We start from the raw sequence: 22,319 nt of genomic DNA on the forward strand, positions 1-22,319 counted from the left end.
AACTCATCACTGTGGGTAGCCCCGGTGCTATTGATCAATGCAGTCACTCTTTGCCCAGCTACGCTGGTTTGAACAGAATAACATGAGTCTGTTAATTATGTTTGTAGTGAAGACAAGCCATTAAGTGACTTTTCCAAGGACATTAAAAAAAAAGTAATCTGGGTCTTCTGAATCTCATCTGTTTTGTGTCCAATATCTGAACTGCGACCTTATGCATAGACATTGCTGAATGATTTTGTACTGATGCTAACAGGCAATAATTATTGTGTTGCATATTTTTCATTAATGACTAGCATTATTGGAAAAAACCCCAACAATCCCTCCCCTGACAATTTCTGAAGGTTTCCCTTCAACAGTAAATATTATTACTGATGATGTTAATGAAAACATTAGTTTCACAGCATTTGAAGTACTGAAACACTCCACTGTTAACTAGCCTAGTGGGGTTTATGCTAATGTAAAATGTAATAAAGTAGAGGCCACTATCTCTTTAAGCTGAAAGAAAGGAAACTTGTTTCTACTTCCAAGGGATGCCTAGTGTGTGCTTATCTAATTGACTGTGTATTTTGTCTAGGTGTTGAGGGAAAGCTAAGAGAATGAAGGCTCTAAGTCCCCAGTGGAAGCATGATATGGCGATGCAGTGCTGGTGCTGAATTGTTCTCTCTGATGGCTCTATGGGAGTGGATAGCACTGAGTCTTCATTGCTGGGTTTTAGCAGTTGCTGCTGTTTCGGATCAGCATGCCACAAGCCCCTTCGACTGGCTCCTCTCTGATAAGGGACCCTTCCACCGCTCACAGGAATACACAGATTTTGTGGACAGAAGTCGACAGGGATTTAGCACACGATACAAGATTTACAGGTATGAAGCAAAGGGAAAGCAATTACAAAGATATCATCCTTAGAAGTTGTAAACTATCAATAAGGGTTTCCTTAAGGGAAAGTTTCAGATGTGGGAACAAATCCATAGACACAAAATTCATTGCTGAAATATATGCAAGGCCATATATGCACTGCGTACTACGGAAATGCCTGCTTGTGTTGTTTCTATTTTGTTTAAAGAACTTTTGGTAATAGATTATGTTGCTTTGGAAAACATTGTTGTTTACTACCTACCTCTACTCTGCCCTAGTGACGTACTAAAAAATGTCCTAAGGTATTCAGACACCATCTTTGATTGCAGAGGGGTAACATGGAACACCCTTGATCATGCAGGAAGATCCAGTTCAATTGATTTCAGTGTGGCTCTAGACATAAGCTGAGACTTTAAGAACGAAATTGTGGCTCCACAGATACTGCTGGCAAAACATGGACTTCATTGTACAAATCAGGGCATTTAAAAAGTGACTAAAAAAGTTTCATGTTAGTTTATACCAGTGTTTTGAGAAGCAGTTTTCTCATCCCTGAGGGACTGAACAATAAGAGCCACTGTGAGTTTCTACAGGAGTTGCAGGTGTTTGGTCCATCACAAAACTCAGCATTAGGCTGGCTGAATTCAGACTGAATGGGGGGAAAAAAGAAAAAACAGGGGAAGACTTCAAAAATGTAGGTCTGCTTGAGAATTTGTGCCTTGCTGTAGAATTGTTTTCATTATACATTTGTAACCTGTCATTTTCTACTCTTTTGAGACAGCACTGGTGAAGTATCTTCTTAATCATTTGCAAGAGGTATAACTCAGTAACACCAAATAGGTTTATCAAGGACATGACTGAATGTCCTTGATAAAATCTCCAGGGAATGAAAAGGAGAGTTCAGTTTAATAGTAGTGACCTAATGGCAAGTAGAAAGAAGGGGAGAAATGAGGGAGCATGAGAGATTAAGGACTGAGAAAACAAATCTATAAGCAGAGAGATTTTTTCACTTCATATTGTTATAGATCCCTCCTGGCAGAAAAGAGAAAGGGGTGGCAGCAGGGTAATACAGGACAGGTTGTTAACTTCCCTCATAACTCTCCAACCTATAAACAGACTATTTTGGTATGAAAAGACACACGCTAATTTCATTTAAAACCATGAAACAGTTTGTGCAAATTTCATACCTATTTTAAATATTATTCCCTAGTGGTATCCAGCTCTTTAGAAGAAGGTAAGAGTGATGTATGCCTATATGTACGTACTATCCTTTAGTTCAATGTCTAGTGGCCTGTGACAAAACTGCTGGTCTCAGTCCATAAAGTTTTTATTTTTAAGGAACTTGCTTTATTTTCCTTTCTTAAATACATGCAGCAGAGGGCACTCTGTTGCAGGTCAATTTTGCAATAAGATGCTTTGCCATACAGAGAGAAATTAAACACATTTTGAAAATAAAATGTGATTTGGAAATATGCTTGATGAAGTGGCTTGTCTTAACAGAACAGCATTGCCCAATGTTTACTGCGTTTTAAAAGCCAGCTGTCAGGACCGCTAATGTAAAGCCAATAATGCAGAGACTGAGGCAGCATATTTTATTCCTATTATTCTGTATTAGTCAAAACTGAACCAAAATTATCTTGCTAAAAACATGAAAGAAGGAATTGTATTTCATTTCAGCTCTTTCAAGTCTTTGAGAATTTTTCTCCTCTCAGCCATTATTACAGAAACATTGTTAAGTTTTATAGATCTATAATCATATATCTAATATTTATTTGGGTTTGTGCATAAGTTTCAATTGACTTTAATTTGCACAATCCCACAGAAAGTGTTTCTTGTGATTAGTTCTATCCTCTGCCTATTCCCGTTAAGAAATGAGCCAGGAAGTCAAAAGAGGCACAAGCTACCTGAATCAAAAGAAAAGCTGCATTTTTTGATTCAGTCCTCCAAATACAAACCTTACTGCAAAGTTTCCTTGTAAAATATGGTCCCATTAGCAAGTAGTGCAGAACATGGTGACCTTGTTACAAACCACACACTGTAAATTTAATCCCTGTTGCTTTTCTATGGGCTTTCCCAGGCTAAAGGATCTGGAGTCTAATTGGTCTGTTCATTCCCTCACCTGTCTTTTACCTAATGAAAACGATCCCTCAGGGACACAGTCCTGATCTGAACAGAGAGGTAAGGAAGGGGAAAACACAAGCCTGCATTGACTCAGCTGAATCATATTAACAAGAAAGAAAGGTGCCACTCCAAACAGTGCTAACTGGAGGACCTCCTTTCCCTTTGCTCTTCACTTCAGCCCTTAAAGTCCACACCTGACACCTGACATTTTAAGAGTAAAGGGGAAGGAAAATCATCTCCCTTCATTTTAACATCCATGCCAGGTCAGACAGATGATGACTGAAGACCTTTTTTTTTCTTCTTTTTTTTTCCTTTTTTTTTAATGGCACAAATGTGGCAAGTAGCTGCAGACTACCCAAAAGTGTACCTCTCTTTTGAGGAAGGAGTTGGCTCCAAAAGAACTGATGGGACTGTGACAAGTAGCAGCTCTCTTTCCATGTCTCCAGAGCAATGGCATCCAAGCCATACACAGAAGATGACCCATTGTATCTCTCTGCCAAACCCTAACAAGTACTGCTGCCCATGGGAACTAGCTCAGGATGATCAACCTAACACTGGGACTAGATGTTTACATTAACAGGAATTAAATGGTGTCAATAAAAATAACGTAAAAACAGCAGTGAGTTGCACATACTGCATGTAGTACTTTAAAATGTATTGGAGGAGATTTCAGCAGGAGACTGCTGTATGACTTTTTTTTTCCAACAGCAGAACAATTATGCAGTGACTAGAATGATATTTTGATTCCCATTATTTTTTCCCCTTCTTTGGCAGTCTCAGGAGAGGCAGTAATGATGTAGGAAAAAAAAAAACAACCTCAATTAAATAATTAGCTTCCCAATTTTTTAAAAATTTCAAAATAGCATTCCCTATTATAATCAAGATCATATTAAAAAGCAGAGAATACATGTTATTTTGCTTTTGGTTAAATTGGGTAATGCATATTTATGTAAATACTGAAGTGCTAGAGATGAAGGCCTTTATTCTGCATCATTGTTTGACACTGATTTGAATGGGATCATGGTCACATACTACAGGCTCATGAATGATATAGAATGATTAAAATCAAGATAATAAGACAGAGAACTGGAAAAGCACATAGTAAAAAGAACAACAAAGTATGTTAAAATGAAGATTACTTGAAACTTGATGGAAACGTCATTATTCTCAGCTATTGAGTACAACAATGTTGTGCTACTTCTTTTATTCCTGTCATTTGCATGACAGGAGACAGAATGATTTTAAAGTTTCGTTTCACCTAAACATATATGGCAATTGCTTTCCATAATGTCTAGTAGCCTTATTTTTTTCAGTTCTTAAATTATATAACCTGTTTGCTTTAAAATAAATGGAGTCCAACTTTTAGACTAAAACACTTAAGAAAAACACTTAAAATCACTATACGGACTCTGTACTAGCATTTCTAGTTTCCCCCTAACTGTTTGTATGCCAATAAGGCAAAAAAGCAACTGCTTTGTATCCACACTCCCTGGTCACTATAAACAAGTGTTCATTTGACCATGAATCTGTTATAAATTGTAGAGATGAAGCCAAAGGTTAGCACTGAGGAGCACATTTATTAACTGAGCCCAATTTCTTATGAGAGGTCTTAACCATAATATGTTTTTTAAAGATAAAAGTTACACTTTGCCTTATCTCTCTGTCTAGCCTTCAGAGCATAAAACAATCGTGGTAAAACCAACTGATGCATAAATTATGGAAAGGTAGCAGTAGAAAAAACTACTGTCACTCATATTTTAATCTATACATTAAAGATCAGTTATGTCCATGGGCAAACAAGCTGATTCTGTAGTGTACTTAGCTCCGTAAGGAGAGAAGCTTTCAATATGACAGGCTAGGGCTGGAATAGACAAATATATATGTAATAATGTTTTAATCAGGTATTGCAGAACACTAAATAATTGCAACTGATGTTACCTACGTTGTTATAAATTGGGAGTGGCAGGCTGGTTATGCTGATTATGTGGAAATGTGGTATTCCCTATAATTCTTCGAAGGAAATATCCTCCTGCAGGAAATTCAATAATTGCCACAGTTTTTGGTAGCATTCATTGCCACTGATCTATGAAGAAAAATGCCAGGAAAGCACCTGGATGGCTGCTGAAAACCTCTAAATTAATGGGAATGCTGTGTCAACATTTTATGGAAGGTGTCTCCTGTAGTTAGTATCAGTAAATATTTTGGCAAGGAAAACTGAGTTTATAATTTGTTATTTAATACACAATGGGAGTACTGTGCCTCTTATGTAAATCAGCTACCCAGACAAAGGAATTTAAATCCAAACAGAATGAGATGAGAGGTTACCAGGATGGAAAGAGTGATTGTGAAATTATGCAAAGAACCCACATTGTATCAGAAGAGGTAATTTCTACAGAGATAGAGAAGTATTCATGCTATCAAATAAGGTCCTGAGGAAATCTCCTCAGGGATACTGTGTAGTTTTGTTCAAGCAAAATGATTTAAAATCTGAAACAGATGTGAAAAATCAGGGGAAGGAAGAGCCTAGCTTTTTCTTTTAAGGTGGAAATGTTTGGCACATTTAGGGGGAAAAAAAAAAGAGAGCTGAAAGAAGAGGATACTCCTGTCAATATACATATCATAAAGAGTGATGAACAATTTAAACCAAAAGCCATCGCTGTCATAAAACCAAATTGGCAATTTAAAAAAGGTTTCTAATCATTAGAGTAAAATAGTTCTGGGACATATTAAGTTACAAAGCCTTACGAATCCTATGAATAGGGGGAAAGGGTTATAAGATGCAGTGCTTAGTGGTACTGCATAGTGGACTAGGTTTTAGTAACCATTAAGTATCCCTAACAAGTGTAGAATACTAGTCCGCAAAAGGTAAAAAAAAGAATGTCCTAAAGAACTGAGTAGCTCTGTGCATCATGGTATTCATGTGGCTTAAGAAGTATTCCTTTAGAGGTTGTTTTAACAGGGATTGTGTTTGTTCATGAACAATTTAAAAAAAAAATGATTAGAAAATAATGCTATCAAATTAAAGATTATTTTCTATTAGGATATATTGGGTTCCCCTCATACGTTCTGAATCCTCTGGTAACTGAACCTATAGGTTAAAGTGAGCAAGACTGTAGTAGAACACTCACTAATATGTTTTAACACTTTTATGTGAAGTTAAGTAGAGCCAACATTAAAGAGTGTCGTGTTTTTTCTTCCCTATCAACATATTTTAGCCCACAGCTATCACTAAACTTCTTCACACATGTATACTCCTGACAGACAGTGCTAATAAAAAAACCTGGGGGGTTCAGTTGTGGATGTATACATCAGCATGCCCTGATTTGCAATTTTCACCCCAGTGTACAGTCTGGAACAACATTTCCTTGTGCTTTTCCCAAGGTTGCTTTGAACTGATAATTTAGGAATTTTAAGGCATGGAGAAGAATTAATAAAATGTCTTCAACAATTTCTTCCAATACAGATGTTTAGTAAAATGGAGGGCTGAAAAGAGATATCTGCCAACATACCTTTCAAAAGCCTAAGGAAACAATGATATGGCATTTCTTGGTGCTGTTATTTCCTACACATTTGATCACACTCTAGAAGCCATTATCACTGACAACTTTTGGAAGGGTCCATTTGGTACTTGAAACATTAGAGCTGTTGTCTTTTTTAAATTAGACTGTTTCTTTGGAAACTAAGACAGGAGTTCATTTCTCAGCCATGGACCTCAGTTTCCTTAACACAAAACATCATATACAAAACCCACAAAAGGTGAGGGAGGTAGTGACAGAGGAGTGGAACATGATATATCAAAGAAAGGAATGAGGCAAATTAGTACTGTAGAAGTTGAGGAAAGAAATGGGCTGTAGTCAGCAAACTAACTCTAATGGGTGATGGTGAGGTAGCTTTCAACAGGTAGCTTAGCAAACTGGTCAACCATTACCTTCAACTCTTCAGAGCCTTTGCTTCCTTGGACATTGAATTTCATGTACAGTGTCACTGCTGGGCAACTGAGAACTGAGATTATAAATGCACCAAAGAGCAAACACGTTTATCTTCCACAATTGCCATATCAATAGGGAATAAATAGCAGGAACAGTTCTGTCTGCCTTTTCCAGAAATTCACTGTATCAGTAAATTGCTTCTGGCCTGCATTGTAATTGGTCAGCTTGCTTTAGGGAATTTTCTGTTCAACCTGGTGGATAAAAGGTACAGTAATCGGATGGATCATCATTCTCAGAATGTTTACAAAAGGCGAGACTACTGAATGCACAAAGTCCTCTTTCTAAACCCAGTGGCTCACAGGCTGGGAACAGAGAAAAGCAGTTGAAAGAGAGTTTCTGGGACTGTGAGTTGATAGATTTCCACTGAAAAAATAATATTTATAGTCCAGTACTGTGGCCTCATTATTACAGGCAGTATAGGTACACAGAACAAAAAGATGATGATTTAGGTTTTGAGGAATCAAACAGCAGTAGTTTCCTACAATGGAATAATAGTTTAATTAAGTAAAAAAAAAAGAGTAGGACATTTTTAAAAAACTTCTGGTTTGGAAAAATATCAATGAGTTTCATTTCTGATTGTGATAAACTTTAACAGCTTCTCTTAGTCTAGTTAGCTAGGCATAACAAAGACATGACATGAGTTAAATAACCGGCTTTGGTGAAACTGCTTACATAAGTACATACTTGAGCAAAATAAAAGCTTTAAATGACTGTATTTCCAGGTCTAGCAATACCTGGACAATATTCTCCCAAATCATCTAATTTCCAGCCCTTTGTTTCAAATGCAAATCTCCTTCATAGGAAAGCATTTTTGTTTTATCTTTAGGGCCTAAACACTTATCAGGTAGTGATGCTTTACAATTAGCAATTCCTATTATCAAAATTATATTAGTTTCTTGATCTATTTATCCAGGGGATTCTCTGGAAGGTACATGCTTGTGAAAACGTAAAAAAAAAGGAACAGATAATTTAAACTGAGAAACTACGTATACATAACAGAAAACTCTAAAAAATGTTTTCACATGAATTATAACTGGAGCCTAGTTTAGTTTACCAGTAATCTCAAGGGGTTGACAAGTACATAGAATGGATGTTCACAAAGGTGAAGGAGTCTCACTGATGTTCCTATAGCTACCATATATGGGTTACCTCCCGTGGCATTGGGAGCCTAAGGGGCCCCTCAGATTGGTACCAGAGATACCAAAGGTGCAGGAGATAAGGACTATACACCTATTTAGGTCTGTCCCCACAATCCCAGTTATGTAAGAGGTCTGCCCCAGGTAGGAATATCTCCACAGGCAATAATAAATGGTATGTCCAAGGGCAATGATAAAAGAGTCTGAACTCTTGTGGACACTTGTGGCCCAGGAAGAAGGGCAGAGAGATATGAGGGGCTCAGAGGTGAGCAGGAAGGACCAAAGAGAGGTAGGGAATTCTGATTCCCAAAATGTCTCTCTCTTTCCAGCTCTGTTACATATGTGAGGCAGCACAACAGAGAAGTCATCTGCTCTAGGTAAAGGGCTAGCACTTATCACTCAAGAAAGAAATCAAGCTCACTTCTGACACTGATCCACAACATCAACCCTCAGTCCACCTTTGAAGGTCTTGGTAAAAGCACGACCAGTCCTTGATGAAACAGTATATTTTTAAGAGATGCTGGTTTCATAGAGAATCTTGCAGAAATCTCAGTGAACAACAAGAAATTTATGAGTGAGCCTAATCCCACACCACTCAAAAGCGTCTAAGTTGTTTTGCCACTGACCAGGGTCAGACCTATCCCATACCCCCTCACTGCATTTTGTCATCTCAGTATTAAACTGCTGCGTTTCAAAACAAGGGTAGAGTTTCTCTTGGTGAGATAAACAAATGCTAGCGCTGGGAAGGAAACTAGGTAACGGTGCTGGCTAGTCCAGCAGGATTAACAGTGTTCTCAGGAGTCAGTTTGTTTGACAAGAACACAAGCATGTTTCAGCTTGGCAACAAAAGAGAATATTGATGCCAAGACTGCCTTCTGTAGTTTTTTGTATAATACACTGCAGGAGTCTGTGTTTTGACAATCTCTCTTTGTATTTCTTCTTATTTGTTTGGTGTATTTTATCAAAGATCCCAAGGAAACTCAAATGATAAGGAGGAGAGTGAATCTTATTTTTTGTAAACATTACCATAACCCATTTCCAGAATATACCCACTTTCTAAATCTAATATTTTAAAGATAATTATTAGATCAAACCTCCTACTGATATGTTTCCCTAGAACAAAGAACATTTATTTAGAGAACATGGTGTGTCATCATTTCAGTTAGTAAGTTCATAAATCATTTAAGTTGCCCTAAAGAAATTAGGATAATAGAGGCTGTAACTTAATGGTTTCATGCAATCACTGAAGTAGTATAAAAACTGTTTAACACTAATAATAGATTCATTCTTCAGTCAGCAGGATAGTCTGCCAGGATCTTGGGCATGAAATCAGGTTATTGTCATTAATTCTTTGAAGATTTTTGGTTAGTTGGGTCTTTGTTCTTTCATTTGCCCTTCCTTTTCATTTCTGTTTAAATATCCCTGCTAGTACTATCACTGGTATTCAAGATGTAGGGGATTTCAAATGCTGATGACTTTCATAAAGGGGAAAAACAATTAACAAGATTTCTTTTAATTACTGGGGAAAAAAAAGTTTTCTTTATTACTTGAATCAAGTTCTCTGTGCTTTCATTTTAACCCCTATACCGTTACTTTTCCTTACTGCTGCTAGGTCAGTAGTCACCTCCAAACAGAATGGCTTTCAGGTTTTTCTTTTTGTCCGTACGTTAAGTCTGTATGTGTAGCATGTTATATCTTACATAGAGAAAAGGACTGAATAGCACAGAAACGTTTTCTGTATAGAAAGACAGTAATATTGATTGGAATGTATAATTCTTTGTATAGAAGGGTATTTGTGCCTTTTCCATACAGGAAAAGAACAACTGATACCAAATGGGCTCACTCAAGGATTTTTGTCACTTCTACTATCATTGACTTAACGTCGTGGTCAATATCTCAGAATTCAAATCTTATTTGTCTTCTAGCTCTGATTGATTGATTCTACAGGTTTTACTAGTCATTATGCTGGTTGTGAATTTTTATTTTGTAGCTACAGATTCATTCCAACAGAGACTGTTGTGAAGAAAAGCAATACTTCAAATTAATGTCTTGTTGCTCGATTCTCCCTAGAATCCCAATATGATTGTTATGGATAATAGTGTTCTTAAGGTCATTAATGGCTCCATATCTCAATTCATCTTCTGATACTCTCAATTTCTACTTTATTTATGCAGCTTGAGAAGAGAAGATATTTTTACTGACCAGACAATTTGATATATATATATAGCTCTGAAAACTGCACACACAAAGCCCACTGGCAATTTAGAAGTTGTGTATTCAGGTCTCACATGCATTGAAGAGATAGCATCTGGCTTTAAGTGATGAATATTAATTTCTCAAGGGAAAAACACATATACAGGTTTCGACTCATATGAGTAACATAATTTAAAATCAAAAGCATAAGACATATTCTACCAAATCTTCTGAAAAATCAGCAGAATCTGAGACCTAAGAAAATATAATTGATTAATTTAAAATAAATATTTGTACTTTAACTAATTCTGAACTATATTCTTACAGTTCTTGAAATTTAACAAATAGGGATTTTTAACTTATACCCTGACTGCTAATAGTAGAATTGGTTGTTTTACTAGGAACTCAAATACAATATCAGCTTTGCCTACTGATAAATATTCTCCATTAATAGAAAGTAAACAGGGGCAACACATTTTTATTCAGTTACAACTAATTGCATTTTATTTAAACCACACCTTTAGCCGTTTTCATAAAATACTGGTTACAAGTTATAATAATAAAACTAGATTCTAAACATTACACATATGTATAACCAATATATAACATATGCATATTTATGTAATATATAACATATATGTGCAACCAATCTGATAACCCACATTAACAGAATGAAGTCTTTGGCCTACATTTCACATATTTAACCGTGCAAAATAAATTAAAAAAATAATAATTTCAACTGATTATAAATGAAGGACCTGTAGGGAGGTCTCTTGTTACAAAGAACTGTTCATTACCATTTTTCTTATATAAAATATCTTTTGCTCATTTATTGATTTCTAGAACCCAAATATTTGTGATTACTGTCAGAGTGAATCAGTGTGAATACAAATGCACGTGTTTGTATATATTTATGTGTGTATATATATGTACACATGTATATGTATGTGTGTGCATGTGTGTGTGTATGTGTATGTATATATACATACATATTTAGAGAGATGTATGAGTGAAAATAAATGAGTTTATTACTTCACATTTTTGCAGTGAGAAGAATACTGTTTATTAGAAAGAAAAACTTAAAGAAAAACTTAAATCTTTTACAGTCAGGTGTCCGAATAAGACCCTTTGACCAATACATTAATGAAGTTTACTATGGACACTTCCTGATGAATCAGAGGTCCAGAAATTCTCCATAACACTGGCAATACCAAAAGATCTTTCCTCATTAGATCCTTGTATTAAAATGCCTCTGTCAGAAGCATTCTGTCAGATCTTGCTGCATTTTCCCATGTTTTTGGTCAACTCTAGATTATGCCACTTACATTAAACCTTAACTGTGGCTACAATAAAAGACATCTGAGAATCTGTAACTGAAACACATTAACATGAACCTTCTGTTTTATACAGGGGCTATTATGACTTTGCTCCAGTTTTTTTCTCTATCTTTTCATATGATTCTGGATATAGTTAATGAAATTAACCTTGACAGGATATTTTTTCTATGTGTGTACAGAAAAGATATATATGTGTGCATGTGGCTACAGAAGCTCTATATTTAACTCGTAGTTTTCCACAGATTCCTTGTGTGATAATGTTATGTGAAATCCATATGCTATAGATTTTCCACCTGTACCTTCACTTGTGGATCCAATATGGGCTCATGCTTGGACAGCGAACTCTCTGATAAGACCTGTCAATATATCTGTTTGAAAAATATTACAAGTTGTGCATAACTCCTAACTTTCAAGGAATCTAAAAGAAGTTCGTGCTGAGTTCAGTGACCAAGCTGTGTGCCCAAGTTATGACTAACAACATGTGAGTACAACACAAAAACTGGATCCTGATCAGTTCTTTTGTATGCCTCTAAAAAGGCTCACTAGCCTCTGTTTCATTGCTAATTTCTTCAGGGACTGCTTTCCTGCTTAGACACCTTTGTCTTTTCACTTTTTTTGGTGTCAAGGATTGAATAATATCTGAAAGATATTTTTATTTGAGTTGCCTCTGAAATTTGCTTTTCCTTTTAGTAAAACTATTTCTCATATGGTTGACTTTGAAGGTCCATCTGTTTATTTAGAATTTTGCCTGAAGAAGTAATGGTTATGTCTATTTTTACTGCTGTCTCCTTGGCTTGGATAAGCACAAGCAAATGTATGCTTTTCCTGGTTCTGACTTTGAAGTTTTGTGTGACTTGGGTATGCGTGTCCTTGGTACCAAAACCATCAAGGAGTGTTAGACATCAGTACAATATATTAAGTCCCCTGACACTCACCCTTTCTATTATGAGAGACAAAACAAACAAACAAACAAAATAAACAAAGAGTTCAAAAAAAATTTTGAGTGTGATGGTCGTTTTCTCAGATGGTGAGATTGATAGAATATGAACAACTTAAAAAAGAATTTCAACCATAGTAATTTATTGGAACTAAAAGACAATTAACATTAATGTTGAAACTTAAAAGATTTGTGAATTGAGACATTAAAATAAAACAAAAATAAGCGTGCTTCTACTTTTAAAAAATGTCTCCGTGTACCTATGCTATATTTATTGGGAGGCAAAATTTTATATATGACAGTCACACTTATTTCACTCTATTTCTCTTGTCTTCACAGTTAAAACATGAGAATTCCAAACCACAAGTGGGTTTGCAAGACTCTATTTCATTGTTGACATCAATAAAACCGTCTTCATTTGATATTTATGCTAATAAGAAATGAGATTTGGCAAGCTTTTACACAACAAAAGCTGAGGTCACATGACTCCAGTTTCTAATTCAGTTTGAATCTTTGGAAATGCCCATGTATGGTTGATAGACATGAGTCAATATTCATCTCTCCCTGAGAAGTACTGGTTCTGTCACAGTATTTGGAATAAAACAGTAGGAAAAGGTCAATTTTAGTTAAGTAAACTTAGTAGCTATATCTCAGAATCCAGCCAGGGAACAAAATTTTTGAGAGAGAGGGTGGTTGGAAACAGAGAGAGGTCCAGTTACATGTTATCAAATGGATTTGTGGCCAAAAGCTGTGTCTGAAGACAGTATGTACCCTATATGAAATGGTTTTATCCTTGTGAAATCTGCATTTCTGACCTGTAGTGAAAAAAAAGCTTGTGCTTTTCTTCTCTGTTTTGATGTGACATCATCCTGAAATGTGCTAACAAAACAGTAGTTTCAGAAGGTGCTAGTCAGGCAAGTAACATCCCTTAAAGCCAGAAAACAAAGGAAAATGATGGTAACAATCCTAGGTGTGGAAAGGCCATTGGAGCGATTGCCTGCTAACGCTATCTCCTGAGCACAGGGCAAGAGGAAAGTAGCTTGAGCTTAATACCCACAGGATAATTACAGGGAACCAGCTGTCTTTTGAGTGCCATAATGAATACATATTGTTTTCCTACAACTTTGTGTCTTCTGGCTGACGGCTGGGTCTGATTGGAGCTTATCTTGCAGTCAAGGCATTTATAAGAAAGTCACTCTTTTGCACTCACATTCAGCTCTGTGGGGTTGTTTTCAGGTGTGTCTTTGTGATTACATTATTTTGCCCACTTACGGTCATGAAATATGAAAACAGTTTTAAAGTGATTTATGGTTTAACTTGTCTAGAAATCGGTGAAATGTGTTTGAAGCTGGACAGTGAGTTCAAAAATTATTTGGAAGAGATATAGCCGTATGCCTGTAACGCCCACCTATATCTACTACCACAACACAGTCACATAGCCTCCAGGTTTTAAGAAACCAGGCTAAATCAAATCTAGAATCAGCCTAAAAGAGAAAGGTTGCATTCTTGAATGATAAGGATCACTAATGCCACTGACTTGAAAAAGCACCAGCTTACTGAGGTAGATTTTGAGCTAGTAGGACAGGAGCTTAGGCCTCAGCTGACATCTAGAAGGTGATGCAGGCTGGCTCTTCGTGGCCAGATTTGTAACAAGTAACTCAGGACCATGTCCCATCTCCAGACCCCCATTGTTCTCCCTGCTCTTGTGAAGGACATCTAGACAACTGAGGGCTGAGAACAGCAGGGCACATTGCAGAGTATATTTGCTCCACAGGTTTTATGTGGCCTGTTTTGTAGTAGGGAAGGATTAACTCCATGGCAGGTGGTAAGCGTTCAATTTTTCAGGAGCTGGGACATTTGTATTCTTGACAAGTAATGTCTTAGCAACATAGTCTGAACTTAATTTTTTAAAATACACAGTTCTCAATTCCCCACCCCCCCAGATACATTTGTTTCTAATTAGAGAAATGGAGATTTCTAACAGCACTATAAACAGCTCATAGAAGTAGACCACAAAGTACACAGGGCATAGATAACTGAGACAATATAGCAAGACCAGGTTTATGTTTGGTAAAAGTTTTTTTTTAAGTTTTGGGCATTTGATATTACATCCAAAATCCATATATTTTACTATTTTCTTATGGAAGGATGTCACTATTACACCCGGTGTTTCTGCTGGGACATATTACATTCATCGAATTATTTGTTCCTACCAGATCAAAGCAACAAGGTGATTCTCCCCCTCTACTCTGCTCTTGAAAGACCCCACCTGCAGTACTGCATCCAGCTCTGGAGCCCTCAGCACAAGAAAGACATAGACCTATTAGAGCTGGTCCAGAGGAGGGCCATGAAAATGATCAGAGGACTGGAACAACTCTCCTATGGAGAAAGGCTGAGGGAGTTGGGATTGTTCAGCCTGGAGAAGAGAAGGCTCCGGGGAGACCTTATTGCAGCCTTTCAATACTTAAAGAGGGCTTATAAGGAAGATGGCGAGAGACATTTTACCAAAGCCTGTAGTGACAGGACAAGGAGCAATGGTTTTAAAGTAAAAGAGGGTAGATCTATATTAGATATAAAGAAGAATTTTTTTATGACGAGTGTGGTGAGGCACTGGAATGGGTTGCCCAGGGAAGTTGTGGATGCCCTCTCCCTGGAATTGTTCAAGGTCAGGCTGGACGGGGCTTTGAGCAATCTGCTCTAGTGGAAGATGTTCCTGCCCATGGCAGGTGGGTTAGAACTAGATGATCTTTAAAGTACCCTTCCAACCCAAACCATTCAATGATTCTGTGATTCTAAGAATGAATGCGAGAAGCTTTGTGGCTTTCACCATTCAGGCAATCAGACAACATAAACAATATTCCTCTGCACCTTAGCACTATTAATCAATATAGTTCTCATCAGTATATAATTTCATGAGATATGTCACCGAGTGTCTCACCTGTTGGGTCTTAGCTAAATGTGCAATGGAAGGTGGCTCACAGCATATAACTCAGAATCAAATACAGTTGCTATTTTTTCTGCTTCACTGAAAAAAAGATCATTAAATTATTCACCTGCCACAAGGGTAGGTAATACCTTTTAATCAATGCCGAAATGCAATAATGGAGCAAAATGAAAGACTTCACATTACAGACGCCCTGGGCAAAACCCCTCTAGTTATTTACGTTTTGGTTGTTACTAGGTCCTGAAAATCGGGGACAACATTATCTCTGTAACAACAATGTTATGCAAAAATGACATGGAGTTACCTGTAAATTAGTCTTCTGGGATAGTAAACTCACATTGCAGATGAAGTAATCCATTTGTAGTTAAAGCAAAGGTTTGAACTGACTGACTACAGAAATTTCTGGGTTTAGACTAGCATGAAATGGTATGTTGATCTTCATTGTGAATAGACAGGCATACACAGAGGAAAATATATAAAAGTATAAATGTATCCACTGTGGACTTGATTCTGAGACTAATCCAGCAAAAGGATTAGGATTTTGGATTTATTTAACTCCTTTCTGACATAAAGAAAGATGGTTTTATCACTGATAAATGGTGGAATTTGGAACAGCAGTACGGAGATTTAATTCTCATGTTGTGAAATGAGGAATGGTCACACTCCTCACAGGCAGAAGCAGAAGGTGGCCTTCACATCTGTGTTCAAGGACTACACATTTACTTTTTATCAGATCTTCATCTACTAATGAATGCAGTACACAAATGTGATAGCTACCCCACTAGTTACTGAGCCATCAATAATTTTCCACTGGAATACTTTCTTAATGGCAAACCAATGGGCAATTAAATGAAAATTTAATATTTTTAAGGATCCTTTGAAAACTTTAATTCAAACTTGAAAGCAAACAAAAATTTATTTCTACATCCAAGATATCAGAGACTGTCAAAAATTTCCTTCTCACCCCCAGCCACCACCCCAAATGCCTCTGACATCTGATATTCTTAATTTTTTTTTTTCCTAGGAAGAATTCTAAACACCAATAACTAAGAGTCCTAATGCCACTCCCAAATTAAACCTGAATATAGAGGAAAATTCTGCCCAATGTTTTTTGATTTTGGTTGCTGTTCTCATCCTGTTGTTCTATGGACTATCCATAGTGTGCTAGAAACCAAAATACTTTAAATAGGAAACTGACACATTAAAAGGTCATTTGTGTATCAGAGGGGAAGTTTAGTCCCAATTATGTTGGTCCAAACATAGTGAGAAGTCGTAACGACATAGTACGGAGCAGGTACAAATGCTGCATAATGCAGCACTCTTAAATACCTACCACTAAGCAGTTAAAGTCTTCTGGTTTGTTACATTTCTCTAAGGTCTTTCCAGATTGTTTGAACACCTTTTTCACACCAAATAATATTCTAAACTGCCAGTTTCACTGAAGTCAATGATATAATTAACTTTTTACTCAAAAGAAATAAAACTTTGAGAATATGTGTGAGTATGTGTGTGCAGATTTTGGAACCCATTTTGAGGCAGATAGGATGTTAGACACACACACTGTGTTTCCTCTGAAGTAGTTTGTAGCAATTTCTCTTTTCAACCTTTTTTTTTATGCTGATAAGCTAAAATTCACAATTTCAGGAAAGAACACAACTGTCTATTATAAACACCTCATATTTCCTGGTCTTATTTAATGTGCTAATGTCATTTCTGCTGGGTAAATCTTGTCAAGTTGGTGGTATTTGTGAAAGGATTAGCTTTATTCTGTATATCTCCACTCTATTGCTAGGGATATTCGATGGTACAAGATGACATTTTATTCAAAATCTGGCAAAGCATAGAGTAACACACTCCTCCTTGCTATCCAGTAATACCCTGAAAAGCAAATGGAGTTCACCTTTACCATTTTACTGCAATGCTTGTTCCTACTTTTTTTTCTTTTTTTTTTTCCCCAGAGCCATAGACATCCCATAGCTGCAGCATGCAATGGACCGCAGAAGGTTCCTTCCACCAGCTATAATTGGCATTGCCTTTTCCGTTTAAAAATTCACAGTCTTGACACCATGCCAACTATAGCTGCAACACTTTCCGTTGAAGAGGGGGCTTTTATTCATGTATTGGTTCATTGGGAAAAGTGATTGAATATTGCATGATGGCAACTGTCCTACTTTGGTTTTACTGAACTAGAAAAGTTAGCCAGACGTGTCAGATGTATAACAGATAAAATTGTAAGCATAAATTCTAATTTTCTAGTTATGTATTTAACTGATTTTGTAAGATGGCTGCTACTCAAGTATGAAATATTCTTGTACGTCACTCTTAAAACATAAGGCATTTCACATTTTCACATCTTTTGTTCTGCTTTGATTTCATGACAAAATACTGATAAAAGTAGGGGAACAAAGCTGACTCTGAGTTTCATATTAATCACTAATAAAAAGTGGCCTGTGTAAATTCTTCTAAATACTAAGCCATCTCTTGCTGTCAATATAGACACAATTCACTGATCAGCAGCAATAAACGCTCTTTAATTGCATACTTTTGTTACACATATTTCTAAGTAAGCATCTCCAAAGTATAAAAAGCATAATTAAAATCTATAATTCAACTATCTGGGTCCATTAATAGAAATATAGCCACATTTTAAATAAGCTTTAACAGTTTAACAGCTCTGTGCTTCAAAGAAAAGTAGATTAATATAAATAGCCTGCAGGGAAAGATAAAGGTTCAGATCTCAGCAATCTGAAAAACTTTGCATTTCTATGGAATCCAATTTCAGGCTACACAAATAAAGTTAAGAAGATGTGTAAACTTGCTGCATAGAATATTTTGTTATCCTAACTGTTGTTGTCCTAACTCATTGAACTAAGTTTGGTCATTCTGCTGAAGTTCCAATTTTGCTTCATTCCTCATGATACAGATATGTTGTGTCTTTGATGTTCTCTAAATATCATTGACGCTAATGCCATATCAATTAAATATGCTGTTTAAGTACAATTTTTTTCTCACTAGTTATTTGTAGAAATTTTCTATAGAGCTTAGCATTAGCATTCAGAACCAGATTCTCAAAAGAACCTCATGTTTTCAAAAGACTTTAGCCCTTGGTGTGACATTTGTTTATTTAGGTACTGAAGAAGGGTAAGAGCTGTACTGAAGAAGATGGGTCACCAGTTTTCAAATTAATAACTAGGATGGTTCCACTGTCATTAGTGGTCTAACACTTATATTAAATTCATGTAAACAGTTGATGTATTTAACAAGAAAACTTGTTAGAAAGAAACTTTGGGACAGAGAATGATAGAGGAAAAAAATAAATAATGATGTGAGGCTACAAAAATAAAGAAAAAAAGTTCAGTCTATCAGAGGAAACCTTGATGGTTTTGTGAGGTAGAGGAGTTTTATACGTGGGTATGAATTACTTACAAGACGTGACCTAGTACTATGGATTTGAAGATTAGGGAGCATGAAAGGAGTTTGTAGAACAACAGCATTTATATAGAATAATGAAATTAAGAGGTCTTCAAAAAGAATTGGGGAAACATTTACAGGTGACAAGCTCAGATAAGAAATCTATCACTGAACTGATAATTATTTTTACTGTATATTTTTGCATAATATGAAGTGTATTAGTGTATCACCATTTTATATAGCTTATGTCATCCTGCCTTCAATAATTTTTGACACCTGTTGTGGCAATGAATGACATTATATCACTCAGCTAAAACAAACAAAAAAAATCTTTTATAAATTTCTAACGTTACTTTCTCTGTTGCCATTAACCACCTTTTGTTATGGAATTAGGAGGTAACATTTCCCTCCACCTTTCCTAGGCCTCTGAACCGTTGCTGTTGGGTTCTGGCAATGACACTGACAGTGACCTACTTGGTTTACTTGCAAAGAGGAGTCTTGACCCAATGTCAGATGTGGAAGAAAGTAGGAGGATTCCTATTCATTCTGGTTCCTAATGGCATACCCCACATTTGAACAGCTAGAATTATAAATTAATTGCTCTTGAAAGTTGTGAAATCATAGTTTATGATGGTCTACCTGAGTAATTAGGAAACAAATTTTGATAACAAAACAGGAGAAAACAAACAAACAAAAAAAGCAGTCTTGGCACTGTAAAGTATCTATACATGCCAGCTGATACCACTGCATTAGCCAAGAAAACGTTATGTAGCTGTGTGGATAGTATGTTCATTGCCTGTTTACTTTTCTTATTGGCCTTTTGTGGAGAAGTCAATGCTATTGCGAACCCATGAGTGAACAGGTCTCCGTCAGTAGAACAGAGAGCAATCTGTTGAAAACTTTTCTTCAGGATAAAGGAAAAATAACTGAATGCTTGTGAACTGTTCGGTTAACTTATCTGTTTTGATTATTATGGTTTGCCCTTATTTTATTAAAAAACCCCAAAAAAACCACTTAACAAGCTATATGATGGCATGTTTGGTTGCTTGTTTTCTTTTGGGGACTAGTTTATTTCTCAAATGTTCTGAACAGGTCAAGAAGTATTTCTGAGAGGAGAGAAACATTTTGGCTGAAATTTTACTGTTATCTATTCACCAAATCTGTGCATCCTTTATTTCTCTGTTATATATATTAGGGGCACTGGTCTCGTAATGCATCTTGTATCAAGGTGATAGTGAGAATTCTGCATTAACAGTGCAGGAGCACAGAGGCAGGAGAAAGTCATGTACATCTTGCTCCATTCTCTAGAAGAAATTGCCATGTGGGAAAGAGGGATTAAAAAAACAAGAATAATGACAGCTAAAAGGCAGTGTAACAATTTTTTCCTTATATGTTGGCAAATGTGTGTTCATATGGTGATTGCTTAAGCTTTTAGTTTTTGGCAAATGGTGTCTAGAGCTGGATTCTGCTGAGTTAGTAATAGATGGGATTGTGGATGGTAATGTCTCTCTTCCCTGTAGCCTGACTGGAGGTCCCACAGTAAAATTTCCCCGTACGGTACATTTTTCTTCTGCTGAAACCACTGATTGGGTGTAATTCTCACTAAAAAGTAGATCTCCGTTCCTATACTAAGTGAAAGTGAATTGGGCTATTCTTTGCGTGGATACTCATTTGTAAATTAGATTAGAGCTGAATCCATAGCATAGCTAAGTAACTGGATACATTAATGGCAAATTTGTACCTTGCCTGACACTGGAGCATAAGCAGATACAAGGAAACTTGTACTCCTCTGCACAGGATGTGTCTCCTAAGTCCAACGTGAGTAATAAAAAAAGTGCTCTGCCAACCTGCTACACCTCGTTAACTGAGACAAATCAATGAAGAAGCCTTAGTTGGCAGGGAGTGAGTGACACTGACCTTGTGCTGTTTGTACACTCCAACCCACTCTTATTCTGCTCTATCCACCAACGTAAGAGCGGGCACCCTGAACTGGTGTAGACCAGGAAAACAGCCTGTGGCAAGAGATGGGTGGGTACAGATAATGTCAGCCTTGGAGCAAGGCAGGAACCCAGGCACCAATACAAGCCACAGTATGCACCTTCATCTCTCTTGGAACACCGAGCCTACATGCTTACCTGGATTGAGGGCAGAAACCCATGAGCCTGAATGAACAAGTCTGCTCATCAAATCTTAAAAGATTTATCTTGAGCTTTCTTAAACTGAATTTTGCAGATCAGATCGTTTTGGGGAGAGCAGAACTGAGGCTTGCCAGATTTTTGTTAAAAAAACATGAAGAAAAACAGTAGCTTTGTTGTTTGATTGGTGTGAGGTTGATGCTGTGCTGGGGAGTAACCAGATCAAATAGAAATGTTGAGCAATTCAATCAAGCTTTAGAAGTTTAACTTTATTTTTTCAAGATAGTGTTATTTCACTGTTCATTGACAGCCTTTCATGATTTTCCCTGTGAGAAGCATACTGACAGCTTCCCAATCAGAATATTTTATGATGTACTTGTTCTGAAATTTGTTTGCTGCTTTAATTTGAGTGTATACATGTGTGTGTACCTGCATAATGCAATTTTTCATCATCCTGCCTTTGTAGGATGCTTTATGTGGGCTTTGAGAACATCCTGCCTTCATATTAACTGTTACAGTGTTATGTAAAAAAGCTCTAGACTTCTCTGAAATTAGCTGATATTCATGAAATACCCTTTATAGTAAGCACGTACGCATATGTTCACATCACATATTCGTGTGTGCAGATGGGTATAAAGAGATGCAATTTTGCGGGATACTTTACATTAACTTAGACTAATAGCTTCACGCAATTATTGTGATAACATCAACAGCACTGTTAAACAAAACCAGCAGAAATGTGAGCTTACTTTGGGAAGTTACTGCTCTGGAAGCATTTCAGAAAATAGTGTTGATTCATATCTGTTTCATCTGTTTGTTTTAAAACAGACTTGTAGAAGAACAATACATGATGTCATATCAGCAGCATAAGGCTGGAGTTCAGATATCTCCCTTATCTAAAGAGTGAACTGTCAAACTGCAGATTTTCCCATGGTGGGCTGTTCTCAATCTCTGAAACTGCTTTTCAAGGCATAGTCAGTCATTAGCCAGAGTAAGGAACCCTTCAACATTAATTCATAAATATCCTCAGCTACTCTAAAGTGTTTCTTCCAAAAACTGAAGACATCTAGTCTGTGCCAATGTTGCAGCTTTGTTGAACTGCTTTAGGTACTGTCAGGACTGACATTTGCTTTGGAAATCTGAAAAACATAATCAGCTCCCTGACTGCCATCTCTCCCTTTATGGAACAGACTCTAATGCTAGAAATGATCTAATTCAGAATGTCAAATATTCAATGCTGATGATTCTAACAGTTAAAGATCTTTCC

General features: G+C 36.6%; 1 protein-coding gene across 2 annotated transcripts in view; it reads left to right on the forward strand.

Moving 5' to 3' along the window:
* Positions 1-624: 624 nt before the first annotated feature.
* The window catches only part of LOC103895474 (BMP/retinoic acid-inducible neural-specific protein 3), a 229,412-nt gene continuing 207,717 nt past the window's right edge, over positions 625-22,319 (forward strand). The window contains exon 1 of one of the 2 annotated variants that reach the window (XM_009275062.1): positions 625-860. In XM_009275062.1, the coding sequence (XP_009273337.1) occupies positions 625-860 (236 nt within the window). The remainder of the gene's footprint in view (positions 861-22,319) is intronic. The other variant, XM_019470950.1, reaches the window with a different exon arrangement.

The sequence above is a fragment of the Aptenodytes forsteri genome, unplaced genomic scaffold (genome assembly GCF_000699145.1).
Source record: "Aptenodytes forsteri isolate BGI_AS27 unplaced genomic scaffold, ASM69914v1 Scaffold58, whole genome shotgun sequence".
Lineage (NCBI taxonomy): Eukaryota > Metazoa > Chordata > Aves > Sphenisciformes > Spheniscidae > Aptenodytes > Aptenodytes forsteri.